General features: G+C 49.6%; 1 protein-coding gene across 2 annotated transcripts in view; it reads right to left on the bottom strand.

The window, feature by feature from the left end:
- Nucleotides 1-16,445, bottom strand: part of CCDC9B (coiled-coil domain containing 9B) — a 57,917-nt gene that overhangs the window by 37,465 nt on the left and 4,007 nt on the right. The window contains exons 1-5 of one of the 2 annotated variants that reach the window (XM_072864720.1): nucleotides 14,931-15,067; nucleotides 9,427-9,540; nucleotides 7,688-7,792; nucleotides 6,853-6,915; nucleotides 6,293-6,457 (exon numbers count right to left, since the gene is read on the bottom strand). In XM_072864720.1, coding sequence (XP_072720821.1) covers nucleotides 6,293-6,457; nucleotides 6,853-6,915; nucleotides 7,688-7,792; nucleotides 9,427-9,540; nucleotides 14,931-14,951 — 468 coding nt within the window. In that variant the 5' untranslated portion in view covers nucleotides 14,952-15,067. Of the gene's footprint in view, nucleotides 1-6,292; nucleotides 6,458-6,852; nucleotides 6,916-7,687; nucleotides 7,793-9,426; nucleotides 9,541-14,930; nucleotides 15,068-16,445 lie in introns of those variants that run through there. The other variant, XM_072864719.1, reaches the window with a different exon arrangement.

The following is a 16,445-nucleotide window of genomic DNA, read 5'->3' as shown; positions in this document are numbered from 1 at the left end:
AAAAGGTGTTATGAAGAGAACAGAGCCTGACTCCTCTTGGAGGTACACAGCGAAAGGGCAAGAGGCAATGGACACAACCTGCCACAAGGCAAAGTACAACTGGAATTAAGGGAAAAAAAGTCACAACGGTGGTAGTCAAACACTCCAGGTGCCCAAGGAGGCTGTGAAATCTCCTTCACTGGAGATTTTCAGAACTGGATTGGACTTGGCCCTGAGCAACCTGAGATAACTTTGAAGATAACTTTTTAGCAGGGGATCAGACTAGATGACCTCTAGAGGTCCCATCCCACCTCAGCTATTTTATGATTCTATTACTGTGCTCAAGTCTGTAGCCTGCTTCAACTGTGAAGTAAAACTTATTTAGGTTTTACATCTGTATACGTGTGTATATGCACACATGCATGTCTGCAGATGTATGCAAGTAATGGATTTAATATGCAAGTATGAATTTGGTAATTTTGCCTGTTTTCTGCAGCTCTGGCTTTTATACAACTAGAACTAGGTAGTACAGACCAGAATTCAGGATCAGTCAGCCACGAAGCTCACAAGCACTTAGGTCCTGGCTTTTAAGTGGCACCTGCTTCTGAATGACTGAATTGCATCATGTCCAAAGGTAACATATTTCCATTGCCAGAACTATTAGCCAATACAAACACAGGATGTTTTAAAACTAAAAGAATATTTCAAATCCTGTTTATGTTCTATGATTCATATGTTTTATTCCTAAATTTCACTGAAACTGGAGACTGGAATTAGAATGCTCAGCATAGGATTCCCCCTTGCAGTCGAAGAAACCAATGTGGTTTTTCTTTATGTCAGTGCAAATCAGTATTAATAGACGTGGGTGGAAGAAAAATTAACCTGGTGAATAGATTATCTTGGTCTTGTATTTCAGACCACAGAGCTGGGCTGGATAATTAGAAGCTGCAAATCTCTCCTGCCATCCCCTCTGGGTTCATGGGGCAATGTCTGCAGCCACAAGAGTATCCTCTGGTCTCATTCATGTTGGCGGTTATGCTGAGATGATCTAGTAACTCCGAAATACAGTATTAACATGGTCATTTTAGGAAGTTACAGTGTATTGGCACTAACTGGCCATGCCGGTGCTCTTACCTCGTGATAAATACAGGGAAATGCAGTTTTATTTAACTCTTCCATTAAAGGCTAGGTAAATGAACACGTCTTATATAGTAGCTTGCAAAGTTATGCTAACTGAATCATGTGTCTTCCAGACATATGAACAAATACTTCCCATTGCAATGAAAAGGTAGTGAAAACCAAAATCTTGTCAGCCGCTCTGAAAACCTGAGCCTTCCTATTTAAACTTTCTCCCACAGCTAGAAAGGATGAAGTGATAAGCATCATTGTGTGTGCTTCACAGTTCCCCTTTATAAGGAAAACTAAACTCTTTCTTATGCCTGGACACATGGAAGAAAAGCGCTTAGCAGTTTTTTGAGGCCCCCTACACATCATGGGTCTGTGACTTAACCCCAGAAATGTCAGTGGAGTCACAACAGGGACAAATACAGCCTCCCTGTTTTGGAATTGGTGTATACAAGACTGCACCTCTCTTCTTTTTCTCCCCACACTAGCCTCTCCTCTTCTAAAAACCTGTTCCTCGCTCATGTCTTTTGGGGAGAAGGGCTCTGTAAAGCAATCTGGGCAACTGCCCAAAGCAATCTGTAAAGCAATTTTCTATGAAAGAATCTCTTTCTTTTTCCCAGCATCTGCCTCCCTGGCAGCAACCCTCCAGCCGAGGAGGCTGCCTGCTGCCACCAAGGAACTCTGCAGCCCAAGGAAGGCACTGCTGTTTCCTCAGTATGCAAACAGTCCCCACCAAGGACGGTGTTCTCCCACCGTAAGAGCAAAGCTCTTGGGAATCATGGGAGTGACTCAAGTTAGACCATCCTGTACAGGATCCAGTTCTGCATGACTGAAATATATTTGGGGAAGAGCTGAGATCTGCTGACATCCTCTGAAGGCAGCCAGACACATTACACCTTGCAGAATAGGCTCTTAACTGCTTTCTGTCCTGTCTCCCTGCTCTATTTGTAGCATGATGCAGAGGCTGAAAATATGCTCTGGCTTTGCTTTGGAACCACTGAATTGCTCGAGCCTGGTAGATGCTTCGGTGCTGAAGCTGTATATCGCTTTGTTCTTCGATGGTTATTATTCCCAGGAAATATCTTTGCTCCAGGGATAATCCTGAGTTTCCTGGGACATTCAAGGCAATACACCTTCCTTCCTTTAAGCCCTGAGCAAGCCTGTATAGTAATCCTAGGTGGCACTGCTAAGGTTAGTTAATGAACTGGAGAGCTGGGCTTGCTCTGCCCTAAGCAGAGCACCGATACAAGGTGTTTAGCATTCTGGTTAATATTTTTTTTTCAAGAAAGTAAGCCCAGTGATGGCTTAGCAAGGTAATAGCAAGCTATTAATCCATAACTTGTACATCAAACATTAATTCTAGCTTAAGTCAACAGCTGTTCCCTAGAGCTCTTTAGTGTTTAGATGGTGACGGCCTGTCCTTTAGACAAATAACACGGTCACAAATAACTCTTGCCAGGGAGGCCCAGCACTGGGTGGGTATGTTGGGAAGATGGCTTCATCACTTACTATCTGAGAAAGTACTTCCTGAGGAGGGACATGGGCCCTGAGTGCAAGCGACAGCAAAGCCACTACCTGAAAACCTAAAAACCAATGCAGAGGACCTTGTACCCAAATACCATGAGCAGAACGGAAGCCTCGAAGTGCACTACTGGATTTACAGGCAGGCAGCACCTTCCTTGGGCCATTAGCTGTTAAAAGTCACAGTGGGAAGGCTGGCACATCGGCAAAGCCATTAAAACCTGCAGTTTATTGAGCAGATGGCAAGGAAGACTCAGAGGCTGATACAGGAAATATCTACTTAGCAGAGCTGTGATAGCTAGACATATACAGGCTGGGAGACCACCAGCTTTTCTGGGTAATACCCTCTCTCCCTCCCTCCCTCACTCCCCATATTGCTTCTGGCTAAGATGGGTGCCTGAAGGCACATTCTGCTTAATGTCCCGACATGTGTCTTCTTTTGCTTGTTTATTATTTTAAGAATATCAGTGATTTCCTAGGTTCCTTGTCCCACATTGGGAAATCCTGGCCCTCGGTGGGCTAGCTCCCAAAGCGAGGGATGTCAGATGAAGAAAGCACCCATGCAGAGCCAATGGGAACAGGGAGCAGGGCCCAAAAAGCCAGCAGTGCCTGGCAGAGCCACCTCTTCCCCTCCACAGGGCCTGTCCCGGCTCACACCGCCTGCAGGAGATTCGAGACTCTGGCACTAGCTATTTAAATGCAGTCAGATAAAACTGCACTGCTTCCCTTGTAGCAATTCACTGAGAAACCGTAAATTGGTAAGTGCCCATCTTACGTCTGAGGCATGCCCCAGATTGCAAAGGCAGTGTTAAAAATACCCGTCTGAGGAGTGTCAGGAAAAAGAACGTGGGGAACAAAGGAAAACCCTGGACTTCTGTCCAGTTTATGCAATTTTCCAGCTGCCTTTCCTTTGGGGCTTCTCGCTTTACAGTGATTTGTGATATTTAGGATTGAATGTAAATGGTTTTCTGCACGGCCCAGCTACTCTGTTGCTTGAACCTCACAATGGTCATAGGAAGGATGGTGATGGCCCATTTAGTCATCCCAGTATCACCACACAAGTCTCTCCAGGGACACCTGGTGAAGCCTTGCTCACTGGGAAGCTGAAGCAAGTTATCTACCCTCTTTTAATCTTCAGGTGCCCAGAGGATGCCTTAACAGGGCAGCAGCAACAAATAAGCTTGTACTTCATGTACAATTTTGTCCAAAACCCCAATAATTTTTCCCTCTCACCCATTACAGTCCCATACTCTTCCTACTCATCCATTTTGAGAACTATATTTAAAGTAACTAAAGGAAGGTTTTGGATTGATGCCACTGGAACATTCACCAATAAATCAGTTTTCCTCTGTCATCAAGACAGGCTGCGGGTTGTGCTTTACAGGAACACTCAGGAGACCTTGGGGGGCTGCTAAGGCCTGTGAAAGGCACTTATTGCAAGGAAATCCATCTATACCATACAACAGGGAACTTATGAGAAGTTTCCACAGAGGTCTGAGCTTCCAGCAGAAAAATCTCATAGGTCTATTAATTGGCCATGCTGAAAAACCCTGACACAGAGTTTAAGGCAGCGATGTGATTTAGCTGCCAGTGCTTTGTGCTAATACAAATCCCCATCCAGGACTTGAATCCTGAGCTATAGATTATGGAAACAGCTCCAGGGGACACAGCCTGTCTGCAAGAGCCACTCACTCTGCAAATGTAATTGCTTCAGATATAAGCCCCCCACACAGATCTACATAGCCATGAGAAACCTTGGAGGAGACTCTCAAATATCTCATTGGTAAAGTTCAGGCAGTAATGAGGATGGTTAGATTTCTATGTACCCTCTATTCTAAGAAAAAACATAATTTTTCCCCTTACATCAGGAGGTGGTTTGTTTGTGCTGGAATGAGATTTCATTTGAAGGGGATGTTCGCGCTACCGGTAATCTATCTGGAACAAAGGAAATGAGAGGCCTCAGTCCCCTTCTCCTGAAAAATCATTCTGAAAGGTGCATTATTTCCTAAATGATTCAGTTCCTTCAAGGTAACATATAATGACTTTATAATGGCACAGTGATTGTGGCCTATTTCTTCATGGAAAGAAAGGGTAACTAGGTCACAGAGAAACAGAAAAGAAAAGGCATTCGAGGAACAAAATCAGAAAAATATTTCCAAGCTGCCTCAGAGGGAGAAATGTCTCTCTGCCTTTTGTTTACAGCCAAGGTTTTCAGCGCTCCTACCCCAAAGCACCAGGGCAGCAGGAAGGGTGGGGTTTCGCTTCATTACCCTGGGGAATGTCTTTGGCTTGGACCTCAGTTCAAAAAAGCCCATTCTCATTTTGTGGGCCAAGCACGTTGCTGTGCCTAAAAGGGGACCCAGGGGAGCACCATTTGCTGCCACTGTTTCCTTTTCCCAGCGCTGCCGTGACAGAGACAGGAGCTGACCTTGTCCGCCCCAATGTCTCAGCGAGGCGCAGGGCCAGCTGAGTCTTTCTGTCCCCTTCACATCGGCATGATCCACGCAAAGGGGCTGTGCTCCCCTGGGTGTTGTGTCTCCCATTGTCTCACTGGTGTCTCCTTAGTCTTAATCAATAAATAGATAAGATTGCCTCTTTTATTCTTTTGGAACATATTCAACAGCAAGAAATATCACCTGCAGCAATAATCTCCCTCTGGAGGCTCCCTAACTGGAGAGCTTCCGTGAGTTCCCATACAGGTGCATCTGTGCACGCAGATACCACATTTTTCCAAAGAAGGTGGCACTTCTGATCCTTGTTCCTATTTATCTCAGTGGTCAAATTCACTAACTCCAGAGAGAACAAGATCAGTCTCCCGAGATATACTCCAAGTGAAGAAAATAAGAGCATGAAGCTCATACAGGCATGTACTTCCTTGGATGTGCTGCCAATACTAACTGCCAAAGTTTTATCAAACCTTGGCAAATAAGTCCCGACATGCCGAAGCTGCCATTAGGATCATTAGAGCTACATGCACAGACTCCACGAGGGACGGGGTAGCGCCCAGGAGGGGATGTTTTGGGATTTAAAAAATTAAGTAATATTTTCAATTACTTTTGCCTTTTCACACAATTTTTAATGAAGTCTGCAAATACTGTGTCACATTTTCTGCCCATCACATTGCCAGCTGCAACAGATACTCATGTCACTCTGTTTTTTCTTCTGCATTTAGGACTTTCTAGAACATAGCAACAGGGACAAATGATGCTGTTTCTAACACCAAACATGACTGCCTCCCTGGGAATAGCTGGGGAGTAATGCATCTAAATCTGTCCGAGCTCCCACTTATTTCCATCCCTTTTCCAGGCACAGCAACCCAGTTTAACAAAAGCACTGGTGGCCTGGTAGGGCAGTGAGGTGATTGATCTCTCAGAAAGAGAACTGGCTACGCATGGCTGGATGGAGTTGCTGGGAGGTTTAGTGAGGCCTGAGTGCCGATTCCTGGGAATTAGACATGAGGAGGAAACTGCGTGGCAACTCAAGATGAAGACTGAGGCTGTGCTGAAGGATTGAGAAATGACAGAAAAGGAGCGGGAAGGGAACTATTCCCTTTGGAGACGAGACACCAGGGGACATGCTGAGCAGAAAGCCCAAGTGAGAGGCAGAACCAAAGCCCCTTTGTAAGTCAAGAGACTGCAGTGTAAGGGGAATCATCTTCCCTGCTCACCTTGGCTTTGTTGTCCATGGTAACAGCCAGCTGCATCCTCTTCCCCATCCTGAATGTGAACATATGATCTGCTTCCTCCTCCTCCTCCTCTTCCTCACTGCCAATGCCGAACCCAGGGCTTGTAGGACAGGGGCTCACCCATTTCTCACTCACCACCCTTTTGTCCTGGAAAATGAATCACTTCCGTTAGCAAACTCAGGCCCCTCGGCTCACCAAGGCGATTCCCTTCCCCAAACACACCTGCACGTGAGCAGGGAGGCCAGCTACAGAAAAGGCAGGCCTTGCCCTGAGGAAGCTTTCTGTGCCCGGCGTGGTGCCGTGACATTCCTAGGGAACAAGGGGCTTGTTGTTTGCTCAGCAGCGAAACCCACAATTACAGCGGGTCTGGAAAATCCTTTGCACTTACAAATCTGACATTTCAGACTAAAATGCCAGAGTTATAGGAAACAAATGTCATCCTCATGTCTTTCTGCAGCACTCTGAGTTAGATCAGGAAAGCCTAAGTGCTGATGGAGATGGCCTTGGAAGCCAAGTGGATGGCTCCTGAGGGCGGTGCTCACCATCGAGAGGGCTGGGCTATCTTGTCCATAGTGTTCAGTCTGGGTAATTGCATCTTTCAGGTCCTGTATGAGAGAAAAATGTGTGCAACAGTGCACCTCCGGAGAAAAGCAAGGGCCGGGGCGTGGGTGAGAAGTGAGCAACATACTAGCCTGGATCTAACAACCCAGGAGTGCCGACTGCACAGAAGGAGGGTGGGCTGGCTCAGCAAGCTCCGTGCTCGCTCTGGCAGAGAACTTCACCCAGGGGTTACAGCAGGACCGGGCAGGTGGCTTACCAAGCCCCACACTGCCAGGAGGGGTGGACAGGGCTTGTCAGACACAGATTTGGTCCAGTTAGGAAGGAAGCCTGGGACTCGCAGCATTTGCCTGAGTTGTGGGAAGCCCCAAAGCAACCAAGGGCTACGTGCTGTGCTCACTCACAAAGCCTAAGGAGACTATGACTTTTCCCAGCCTACAGGCATCCTCAGAGGCATTCCTGATGCCTCCAATGACACACAAACACCTGATACATTCTGCCTATGTATTCGCAGCGATGTTGAAACCCGGGACCCATCCAGGGCCAAGTGTGCCTGTTCACACATTCATTCATTTGCCTGTTAATTCTGTGTGCTCAGGCACAGGTGCCTGCGCATGACTGGAAATGTATGTGCATCAGCTAAAATCACTTTGAGCACACATCTCTGCAGAGTTTTTACATCCTTTTGCAAGTGCTTAGGAGCTATGTCTTATGCCTGAAAAAGCTTTGCTGCGGAGGCTAGCTCTTTCAGAAATGTCACTTTGCTGAGGTAGGACTGGAGTGAGAGCTGGCCAGTGGTGAACGAGAGGCAGCACTTACGTTGTGAGCCTTGGTGATGGTAATAGTGAGTCCATCCTGCTTGGGTCTCCTGGAGGTAACAGCCATTCCCTCCTGCTCAGCTCGCTTTTTGTCCTCTTCTATTTCCTGAAACATATATATATATCCTTATCATCAGCCTGTACCTGGATGTCTACAGATGTTGTCCACTTTCCTGTTTAGGATTTCTCCTAAATGGACCCACCTCCCCCTCTGAGACGGAGTGGACCAACTTCTGTCCCATCCTTGTGCCCTTGGAAGGGGTCACAGGCAGCTGTGACTTGCACTACCTGTCCCTGTGCCACAGGCACCTTAGTAAATCTCTTGCTGACTCAGGGTGCCCACTGTGGTCTCAGGACATGCAATGGGAAGCAAGCACGGAGTACAGGGGTCCCTTCCTGACAGGCAGGGAAGATGATCAGTTTGAGGTTCATGAGAGATTGGGTATAGGACACGTGGAGAGGCTGGAAGACACACCAGGCCTGTAGAAAGGGAGGGCCGTGAGCAGGAGCCATGGTCCCTGTGCCAGTCTGGGGCCAGGGCACCATCTGTGGCCCAGGGAAGGTGGCTGAGATCTGGCTATCTACTAGGCAGCCGCTTCTAGAAGCCAAGTGGTGGTAGCAGGTGGGTAGCATTTCATATGGGGGTAAGAGTTCCTCTCCCCCAGCTGCTTGTGGCATTCAACCTTTCCCATAGCTTTACACTATGTACCATTTTTTTCTGCCACCAGAAAAGGTCCAAAATGGTTCCTATGGTATCAAAGGAAATGTCTTCTAAGCAAGACCCAGCCCAGAGCACCACTCAGTCTTGGATCCACCACCAGCTCTGGATCCAAGACATGAAGCGTGCTCTGAGTTTTCGGGTTTTCAGCCCAGCTCTTTGTCAAACTCGAGAATGCCCACACAGCTGGCAAATGTTAAAGAGCCCCTAAAGCCAAGTGGCCTCAGGCACAGGCAGGAGAATATCCCAGAGAAGCCAAGGGGGACCCTTCTGCCAGGAGTACCCTCAGGCTGTCCTACTCTGTACTGCCGTATGCAGAAACTCATGGAGAAGGGTAAACAAATCCACAGAGAGCGCTCCGGATTACCACAATGTCACCCAAACCAGCTCATACAAGCCAGGCTGGATATCTCCTGCAAGCCGCTGGGTAGGCAAGGCAGGATCAAAAAAACAGGGGGTGTAGCTGGAATACTTTCTCCTAATTCAGAGGGTAAGGCTGCAGTAACCAGCAGGCTGCTAAAGCCTTGACTTGCCTTCATCTTCCTTTTATTCATGGAACTCTTTTGGACACTTCTGTACTCCACAGAAACACTGGGACTGGCCAGGGAAGAGCTTCAACCCATACCACTGCCCTGGTAGGGAAGATGAACCTATCAAATGTCTTGAGGATGCAACCTCCTATGTGTCCAAGAGGATAAGCACGAAGCACTGGGAAGGACAGATGGGGAAAAACTCAGGGGAATATGAGGTGTAGGGGTGGGAAAGGTGTGATGCAGATAGAGGAAGATGGTAGGGCGAGAGGAGATGCTGCAGCAGCAAGGCAAGTGTCACAAGCCCGCTTTCCAATCCAGTTCAGGAGCCGTAGCTAAAGGCAGAGCTCTGCCCACCTGCTCCGAATGCTTTCCAATGTGAAAATGTTATCTATATAACAAAGTCACTCCGGCACTGCTGACCATTTTCTTTACACTATGAGTTGAGGACTCCAAAACGGAGCTGGGGAAGGTCAGAACCTGCAGACTCACCTGGTATCTTCGTATGAGCGCTTCATTCTTTTTCCGCAAAGCCAAGATTTTCTTATCGAGTTCAACATCTTTCTGCTCTTTCTTCCTTAACACTGCATCATCCACAGCAGCATCCTGAAAACAGAAGGAGCAAAGCTCTTCTCAGTCATCACACCAACAGGATGAAACCGCTCCTTCTGTTTGGACAGGGTGGGAAGCCTTTCCCCACCATTTTTCCCCTTGGTCCTCCGTTAAGAAGAACACTGTATCCTGTAAATTGACTTTTTCCTGACAAAACTGACCTTTTCTTTTCTTACAATTTTTGTTCCGCAATGAGGTAGTTAGAGCAAAAAGCTGAAGTCCCACTTTGATGGCTGTTGGTAGGCTTCAGGGTTAACACACAGCTTAGCTGCATGCAGTAAATGACACCCCTCCCTGCTGTTGGTTCAGGTGTTCTCAGGCACATCAGTTCCCCTCCATTTACATTCAGAGAGCACCTTGGTTACCACACGGGATAACAAATTGGATTTTTAAAATTCTAGTGACAGCAGTGTCTAGCAAAAAATTAATGCTGATGAGTATCAACTCACTGCAGCAAGCTTGATCCATATCGTCTCGACTCTGCCTGGTGTTTGCATGAAGAGCAAGGTGGCAAGGCTGAGATCTCCAAGGCACTACAGGTTTATTTTTAAACAGTGTTTTTGTGCTCTCCTTATCAGCATGGCATCTGCATGCTGCAGAGATCTCATATTCCCTCTCCTTCACTCACACAGAGGGCTGGGTAAGACAAAGTGAGACTGAGGAGGGGAGGAAAGGAACCCCAAATCTCTGAGCAGGCATTGCACGCCTGGATACCTGTTTTGCTGACATTGCAACTCTAACCACCAGCAGGCTACCCCCAGCCTGCTGCCTTTGCCATTTGGCCCTCTGCAGTAAATCTGCTGCAGGAGCACTGCAGCAAATCCAGCTGCCGTGCACAATGCATATTGCCCACAGCGCTGGGAAAGTTTGGAGAAACTGAGAAGCAAATGTAATGAACCCGTCACCCATCTCACTACAAGTAGATGTTGCTCCTGCAGGTGACTCTCAGGGTTATGTCCCTATGAAGCGGAAACAGCCAGCGCGTGGCGGAAAGGCGTACTGATGGTCTCCAAGGGCTGGCAAAGAGGTTCGTGTGTGTCAGCGTCCTCTGGGGCCAGCATTGCCTCCCTGTGGCTCTGGTGCTGCACATGATCCTGGCCTCATCCTCGCCCTGGACCTGTTGAGGTCTCTGGGGCTGGTATCAGACCCTGCTCCAGGGCACCTCAGCCCCGAGCCATACCCCGAGGGCAGGGAGAGGGACCTGCCCAGGGGAAAGCTGCGTCCCACCTTCAACCCCAGCCTCAGAAGGCTTCCCAGCCCCAGCCCGGAGCTAGCCTGACGGCTGCTACAAACCTGGTCCTAAAACCACCCCAGTTGCATGGGTATACTGGGCATAACTGGTGAGGTTTCGGTAGCGGGACGGAGGCTGTGGGGTGCCCTGTGAGGGAGGAGGCCATGGACTGACCCAGCCGCTCGCAGCCGGTTCCTGCCAGCTCCCCCATGGGCCTCCCGCCAAAACTCAGCCAATCAGGGGAGCCCGTGGGGCCTCTGAGCCAATCAGGGGAGTCCGTGGCGCCCCTGAGCCATCAGAGGAGCGAGGCGCCTCTGCACCCTTCAGGGGAGGCAATGGCGTCTCTGTGGAAACATACTGAAGAGAAAAGGGGGAAGGAGGCCGGAGCAGGAAGAGCTCAAGAAGAAAAAGGCCCTGCTGGGAGGAGGAGGAGAGAGGCCCGCCCGAGTAGGGACCCTTAAAGGGCTGCTGCCAGCGGGGAAGCCACCAGATGCTGACCCCCATCGCCAACACTGCCCTTGCCCTGCCGAAGGGACGGGGTGGCCCGTGCTGAGGGGGACGGAGAACAAAAAAACAGGGGGGGGAGTGGTGCCGGGAGGGAAGCAGGGGTGTTTTTCCTAAGAGTATGTTTGGTTTTATTGTTCTTTTAAACCAGAATCAGTCATTAATAGATGGTTAATTGGCAAATAAAATTGATTAAAATTCCCCAAAACAGTAAAGCGTTTTTGCTCACAACGCATGGGCAAGGCATGTTTTTTGCCCATCCCCGTTGGCTTCCTATCAAATTCCACATAAAACCACCAAGACCCGCAAGACAACTGTCGGTTTCCCCATTTTCACGGGAGCGAATCGCCACTGCATCCCTGCAAGTGAGTATTTCTGCTGCCCTCGCTTCTTCAGGGCTGACGGCTCCCGGCTGTGCCCACCCCAAGGGCAAAGTCCCCAGAAGCATCCTCCACTGCAGGCTCTGTAGCATTCAAGGCTGGGAAGAGCTTCTGCACACAGGCAGAAGGGGTTTTTCCTTCATTAATCATGACATAGCAGGTGTGACCTCCTTCAGGGAAGGATACGTCAGGGGCCAGCCACGGCAGCTGGGGACACGGGATCTGGGTCTGACGCCCGCCATGTCCTGGGTGCCTTCGTGCCAGCAGTGAGTCAGGCAGCCAGGCTCCCCAGGGTCCAGCCTCAAGCGGTAGCCAACAGGCTTGCAAAGCCCTTCTCCTGGGAGGGAAGGGTTTCTCCTGGAGACCTCAGATGCCTTTTGCCTGGTCCTAATCAGGTCACCAGAGGAAAAACTGGAGCAGCGGAGGTCCGGAGGAGGGTGCTGTCTAATACAGCCCTTCTTAAACTCAGCAAACATGCAGTGAGAAGCCCAACGCTTGAAGGCAATAAGTAAAACCACAGATACTATAGCCCAGGGGAGGGAAAGCCTTTGACTCTGCTCCATGTTCCCAGCTATGTTTGGGAACTTTATCCAGCGACATACAGGGGCTGCAGCCTCCTGAAGATGTATGTGTTTATAGTATGACAGTGCATCGAATGAGGCAGAATTAAGGTGCTGTGGACCTGACCCTTGGTTTTTGCATGTTGTGTAGCATTTCGCAAGGATGGGAATATACTGCCCATTTGAAAGCAAAGGATTTTAGATGAGCTGTAGGAATTACCTCCTTAACATGGGAAGGTTTTCAGCTGCCGGGGAGGTGGACACCAAGTAAGAATGTGGGCACGTTTCATCAGCTTGCCCTTCGGAAAATAATTCTAGGTAGCACGTGGGAATTCAGCCAGGGGTTACCATCACTGCTCTTCCAAAAGTGTCAGGGGCCTCCTGGGAACCAGGTCTGCAAATCATCTGCTGCGTGCATGGCCAGCGCTCGGCTTCAAAGGAAGGGATCCAGCTGCTGAATCACTGCACATCCCTGCAACGCTAGGTCTTTCCTTTCAAGGGCTTCACATGAAAAAAACCCAAGCTAACTACATTTCAGCTCTGATCAAGCAGATCTGTGCTTGATCGGCAAAGAATAGGGCCACGAATGGGGGGACAAGTCTGCCTAGGTAATGTTCTTTGGAGGAAAGGGATTAAAGGTTGCAAACATGATACCATCACAGAGGAGGTATGCTGGATGTCAGAAACCAGAGAGGGGAAAGGCAGGGGAACCGGTTTGCTAAAAAAGTAGACCTCAGATCCTGCACAAGCGCATCTTCACTCGTATCCCCACAGAGGGGTATTTTATCAGTGCTGATTTAACAGCCCTTGCCAAGGGCCGCTCTGCCAGGGCACAGGCACGCATTTGTGTTCAGGTGGAACAACAGGGACATTTAAACCACCTCCACACATTCTCCTGCTGGACAATGAGATTTTGTTAATGTCTGCAGGAGAATGAAACACACTTTTCCATTGCCATCAATCATTTGGGTACGCGACAGGTGAGTATATTGTATATGTGGGTGGATACACTTTCATGGCCATTTTGCAAGGCTGATTAAAGCTGAATTCAGTGTTTACCTGAACAGAAGCTATTCTGTGAGCGCTAAATTGGCAGGTTCACTGTTTGCCGAGTGCTGGGGCGTTGGCTGCTTGAGGGTGGGATCAAAGTGGTGCATGCCCTCAAACACACCCCTTTCATCTTCAAATCCCTTTGAAGGACGACTGACAGAGCTGCCGGCTCAGGAAGAATTTAAAAATTCCTGCAGAGATTGTATTTGTGCTCTCCTCTTTTCAAAGGCAAAAGATGGAAAAGACCTGTCAGGCCGTCCTCCCTCTCTGCGCGAGGCTGCACATTTGTCAGCATTTTGTCTACGTTGCAACACAGCTAGTGCTGGGGGGAGGGGGGTCTTTCCATTTCCAGCTGGAAACAAGTCACTGGAAGGAAAGTTTTGCTGGTATTCAGCACTTCTCCTCCCCGTTATTAATGAAGCCATTAATGGATTTCTCTCTGCACGACCTGTTTCAGCAAGTGCTGGGGAGCTGCGGACGAGAGGTGGTCCCTTGCCCGCAGACCCTGGGGCCGCAGAGCAGCCCCGCTGCGTGCAGAAGAGCCGAGCGGCGTTTCGAGCCCACGCACCGGCTCGCAGGGGCTCACCCATTGTACGGTTAAGCCAAGTCAGCATTTGCTCGTCAGCCGCCGCTCCGAGCCAGCCGATAACAGGGGGACGTGCCCTCTCCTCTGCTTCTGGAACGAATCCGCTGCCCCAGCCCATGCTGAAGCTGATGCTCAGGATGAAAAGTGGCTACACTGTGCCCTCCCCAGAGTAAAGCGCTTCCGGGGAGCCAAGGTGCCCGTATGTCACAGCGACGGGAGAGTTATAAATGGCTTTGGCAGAACAAACGTGCGATGGCTTTGAATCAGAAAGCAGCCTAGCCCGATGCCTCCTAGATAGCAAGGCAGAGCGATGAAGCCGCAGAACGGGAGGCCTCTTTCTATCACAAATAAAAATGTCACAAAAGGAGAAATGGAAAGCAAGCGGCTTCGTGCTTCAATTAAATGATGACATCTCACTCTGTCATACCCCCCACTCCTAAGTGGCACACACACTTGCTACGCAGCTCATCGGGGGCTGGAGGGACGCCTCGCTCCAGACTGTCTCTGTGTGCAGTGTTTTCCCACATACTTCTACGATCGCCTGCTTCTACAGCGAGAGACCTCGGAGGCAGCAGGGTTGGAAAAGCGAGAAAGACAGAAGGTGGGGGGGAGGGAAGAGGAGAGAGGAGCGGGGCCCTTAGCTAACACTCTTCTGCGTAAGCAAATGCATCCGCTCTTTTTAAGAAATATCCTCTGGCTTGACAGCTGCAGCTGAAACCCTTGCCGGGATAGGCAACATCCAGCACTGCCTGGGTTTCTGTTAGCTATCTACCCCGGTCTCCCACCCTCCCGGGAGGCACATTGTCCTGAGCCAGCCACCGCAACCTGCCGTGGTGATGGACGTGCAAGCCCCGGCACCCAAAATCCACCCCCCCGGCACCCCCCCCCCCAATGCGGCACAGCTTGTTTGCTCCCCGTGCCTGCTGGCAGCCAGGCGAGGAAAAAAAACAACAAAGCGACAACCACCGAAAGGCCACCCTGAAGGAAGCAAGTACAAGTAATTTCATGGCCTTTTTGGGTGAGGGACCCCACCGCCCCGTGCCCCTCCCAGGCCCCGCAAAGGCAGCACTCACAGCTCGGTGCATGTTGGACATCGGCGGCGAAGCCCGGCGGATTCCAGAGCAGAGCTAAAAGAGGAGAGCCATCAGACGGCCTTTCTCAGCACTGGTTGCACAGCATACAAGATCATGTTTTGATTACAAAAGCCTCGTCTGGGCTCCCAGCCAAGAGCACTGGCTGCCTAATATACCAAGCACAGACAGGGTTTTGAGTGCCTGTGTCCTCCTCTCCAATCTCACTCTCTTTTTAAAAGAAACACTCCCCCTTTTCCCCCCTCCTGACTCCTTTTAACTTCCTGATGCCACAAGCCCTCGTTCAAAGTGGGAAAAACCGGGCGAACAATGAAAAATGGATCAGGCAAACAGCTTGACTTCACTTCATGGCCATTCATGGGGTCGTGTTATTTGTTATGCATGGCTAGTTGCACGCCTGGCAGGGGATCGGGAAAATATCTGGGGTCCTGAATGTCTTGTCAGTGTGAGTATGTGCATGAGCCTTCATGGGAAAACAAGTGCCAGATTTGCCTTTTTCTGTTTAATTTCAGTATTATCCAGGAATTATTTCCCTGCTTTTAAAATGTGTCTTTCTTTCAGGGAGGGAGCAGAAGCGATGCTGTGGGGTGGGCACTACCAGCCAGCACCATGACTAGCAGAAAGCACATAGTCAAAGGAGAGGGCCCCCCAGTAAGTCCCCAACTGAAAGCTGCCAAAATGACCCCGAGAAGAGTCACAAATAGCGGGGCTTTGAGAAAACAGGCAGCATTTGTCTGCTGTCGTCTCAGGTTGCCACACTCAAACCCTTATCTCAGCACCATGTCCTGGCTGTGTGGTACGTCCTCCCTCAACGCAGACGGGCTCAGCCTCCAAGGGACCCAGATCAGGCAAGAGGCGAACGGGAGATGGAAGCACACAGGGGAGTATTTTGTTGCCCAAGGACTGATGCACACCCCAACCTTAATGAGGGCCCTGCTATGTTCCTACGTTGTAGCATTAAAAAAGGAGCAGGTCTGCTGCTGGTACCTATCCCCTCTAAGACCTTTGAGCAGGTCAACCGTTCACAAAACCCAAGAAGTTCAACCCAAAATCCAGCATGGTTCAAGGGAAGCCTTCAAAAGACTTTGAAGAACTCTGAATTTGGCCCCTCCTCTACATATAACTCTAGCTATTGGAGATCATGGCTGAGGCACTAAAGGAGCTGGAAGCATGGCTTAGTAAAAGCGCTTAGAGGGAAAGACTGACCATATTAATTAGTAGCTACTCAACTGATGAAAGGAAATTGAAGCCATTTCCCCAGCAGTGCCTCTGGATTCAGGCTTGATGAAGCAAATGAAGACTCTGCTGTGGATGGAAAACTGGGAAAAAGACACAAGAGCTTTGCTAGAGCCCAAGTGCTTGGCAAGAGGTTTGTGATGGACAAGCCTGAGCAGGAGATGTGGAGCCATGCAGGGCTTTTCCTTGCCCTGGGAACACAGGGGAGCTGGGAGGATGGTGCTGCCTCGGGTTTCCAAGCTGGCAGAGTCCCTTGTGAGG

Source organism: Ciconia boyciana, chromosome 6 (genome assembly GCF_034638445.1).
Source record: "Ciconia boyciana chromosome 6, ASM3463844v1, whole genome shotgun sequence".
Lineage (NCBI taxonomy): Eukaryota > Metazoa > Chordata > Aves > Ciconiiformes > Ciconiidae > Ciconia > Ciconia boyciana.
This window is presented reverse-complemented; position numbering and strand designations above follow the sequence as displayed.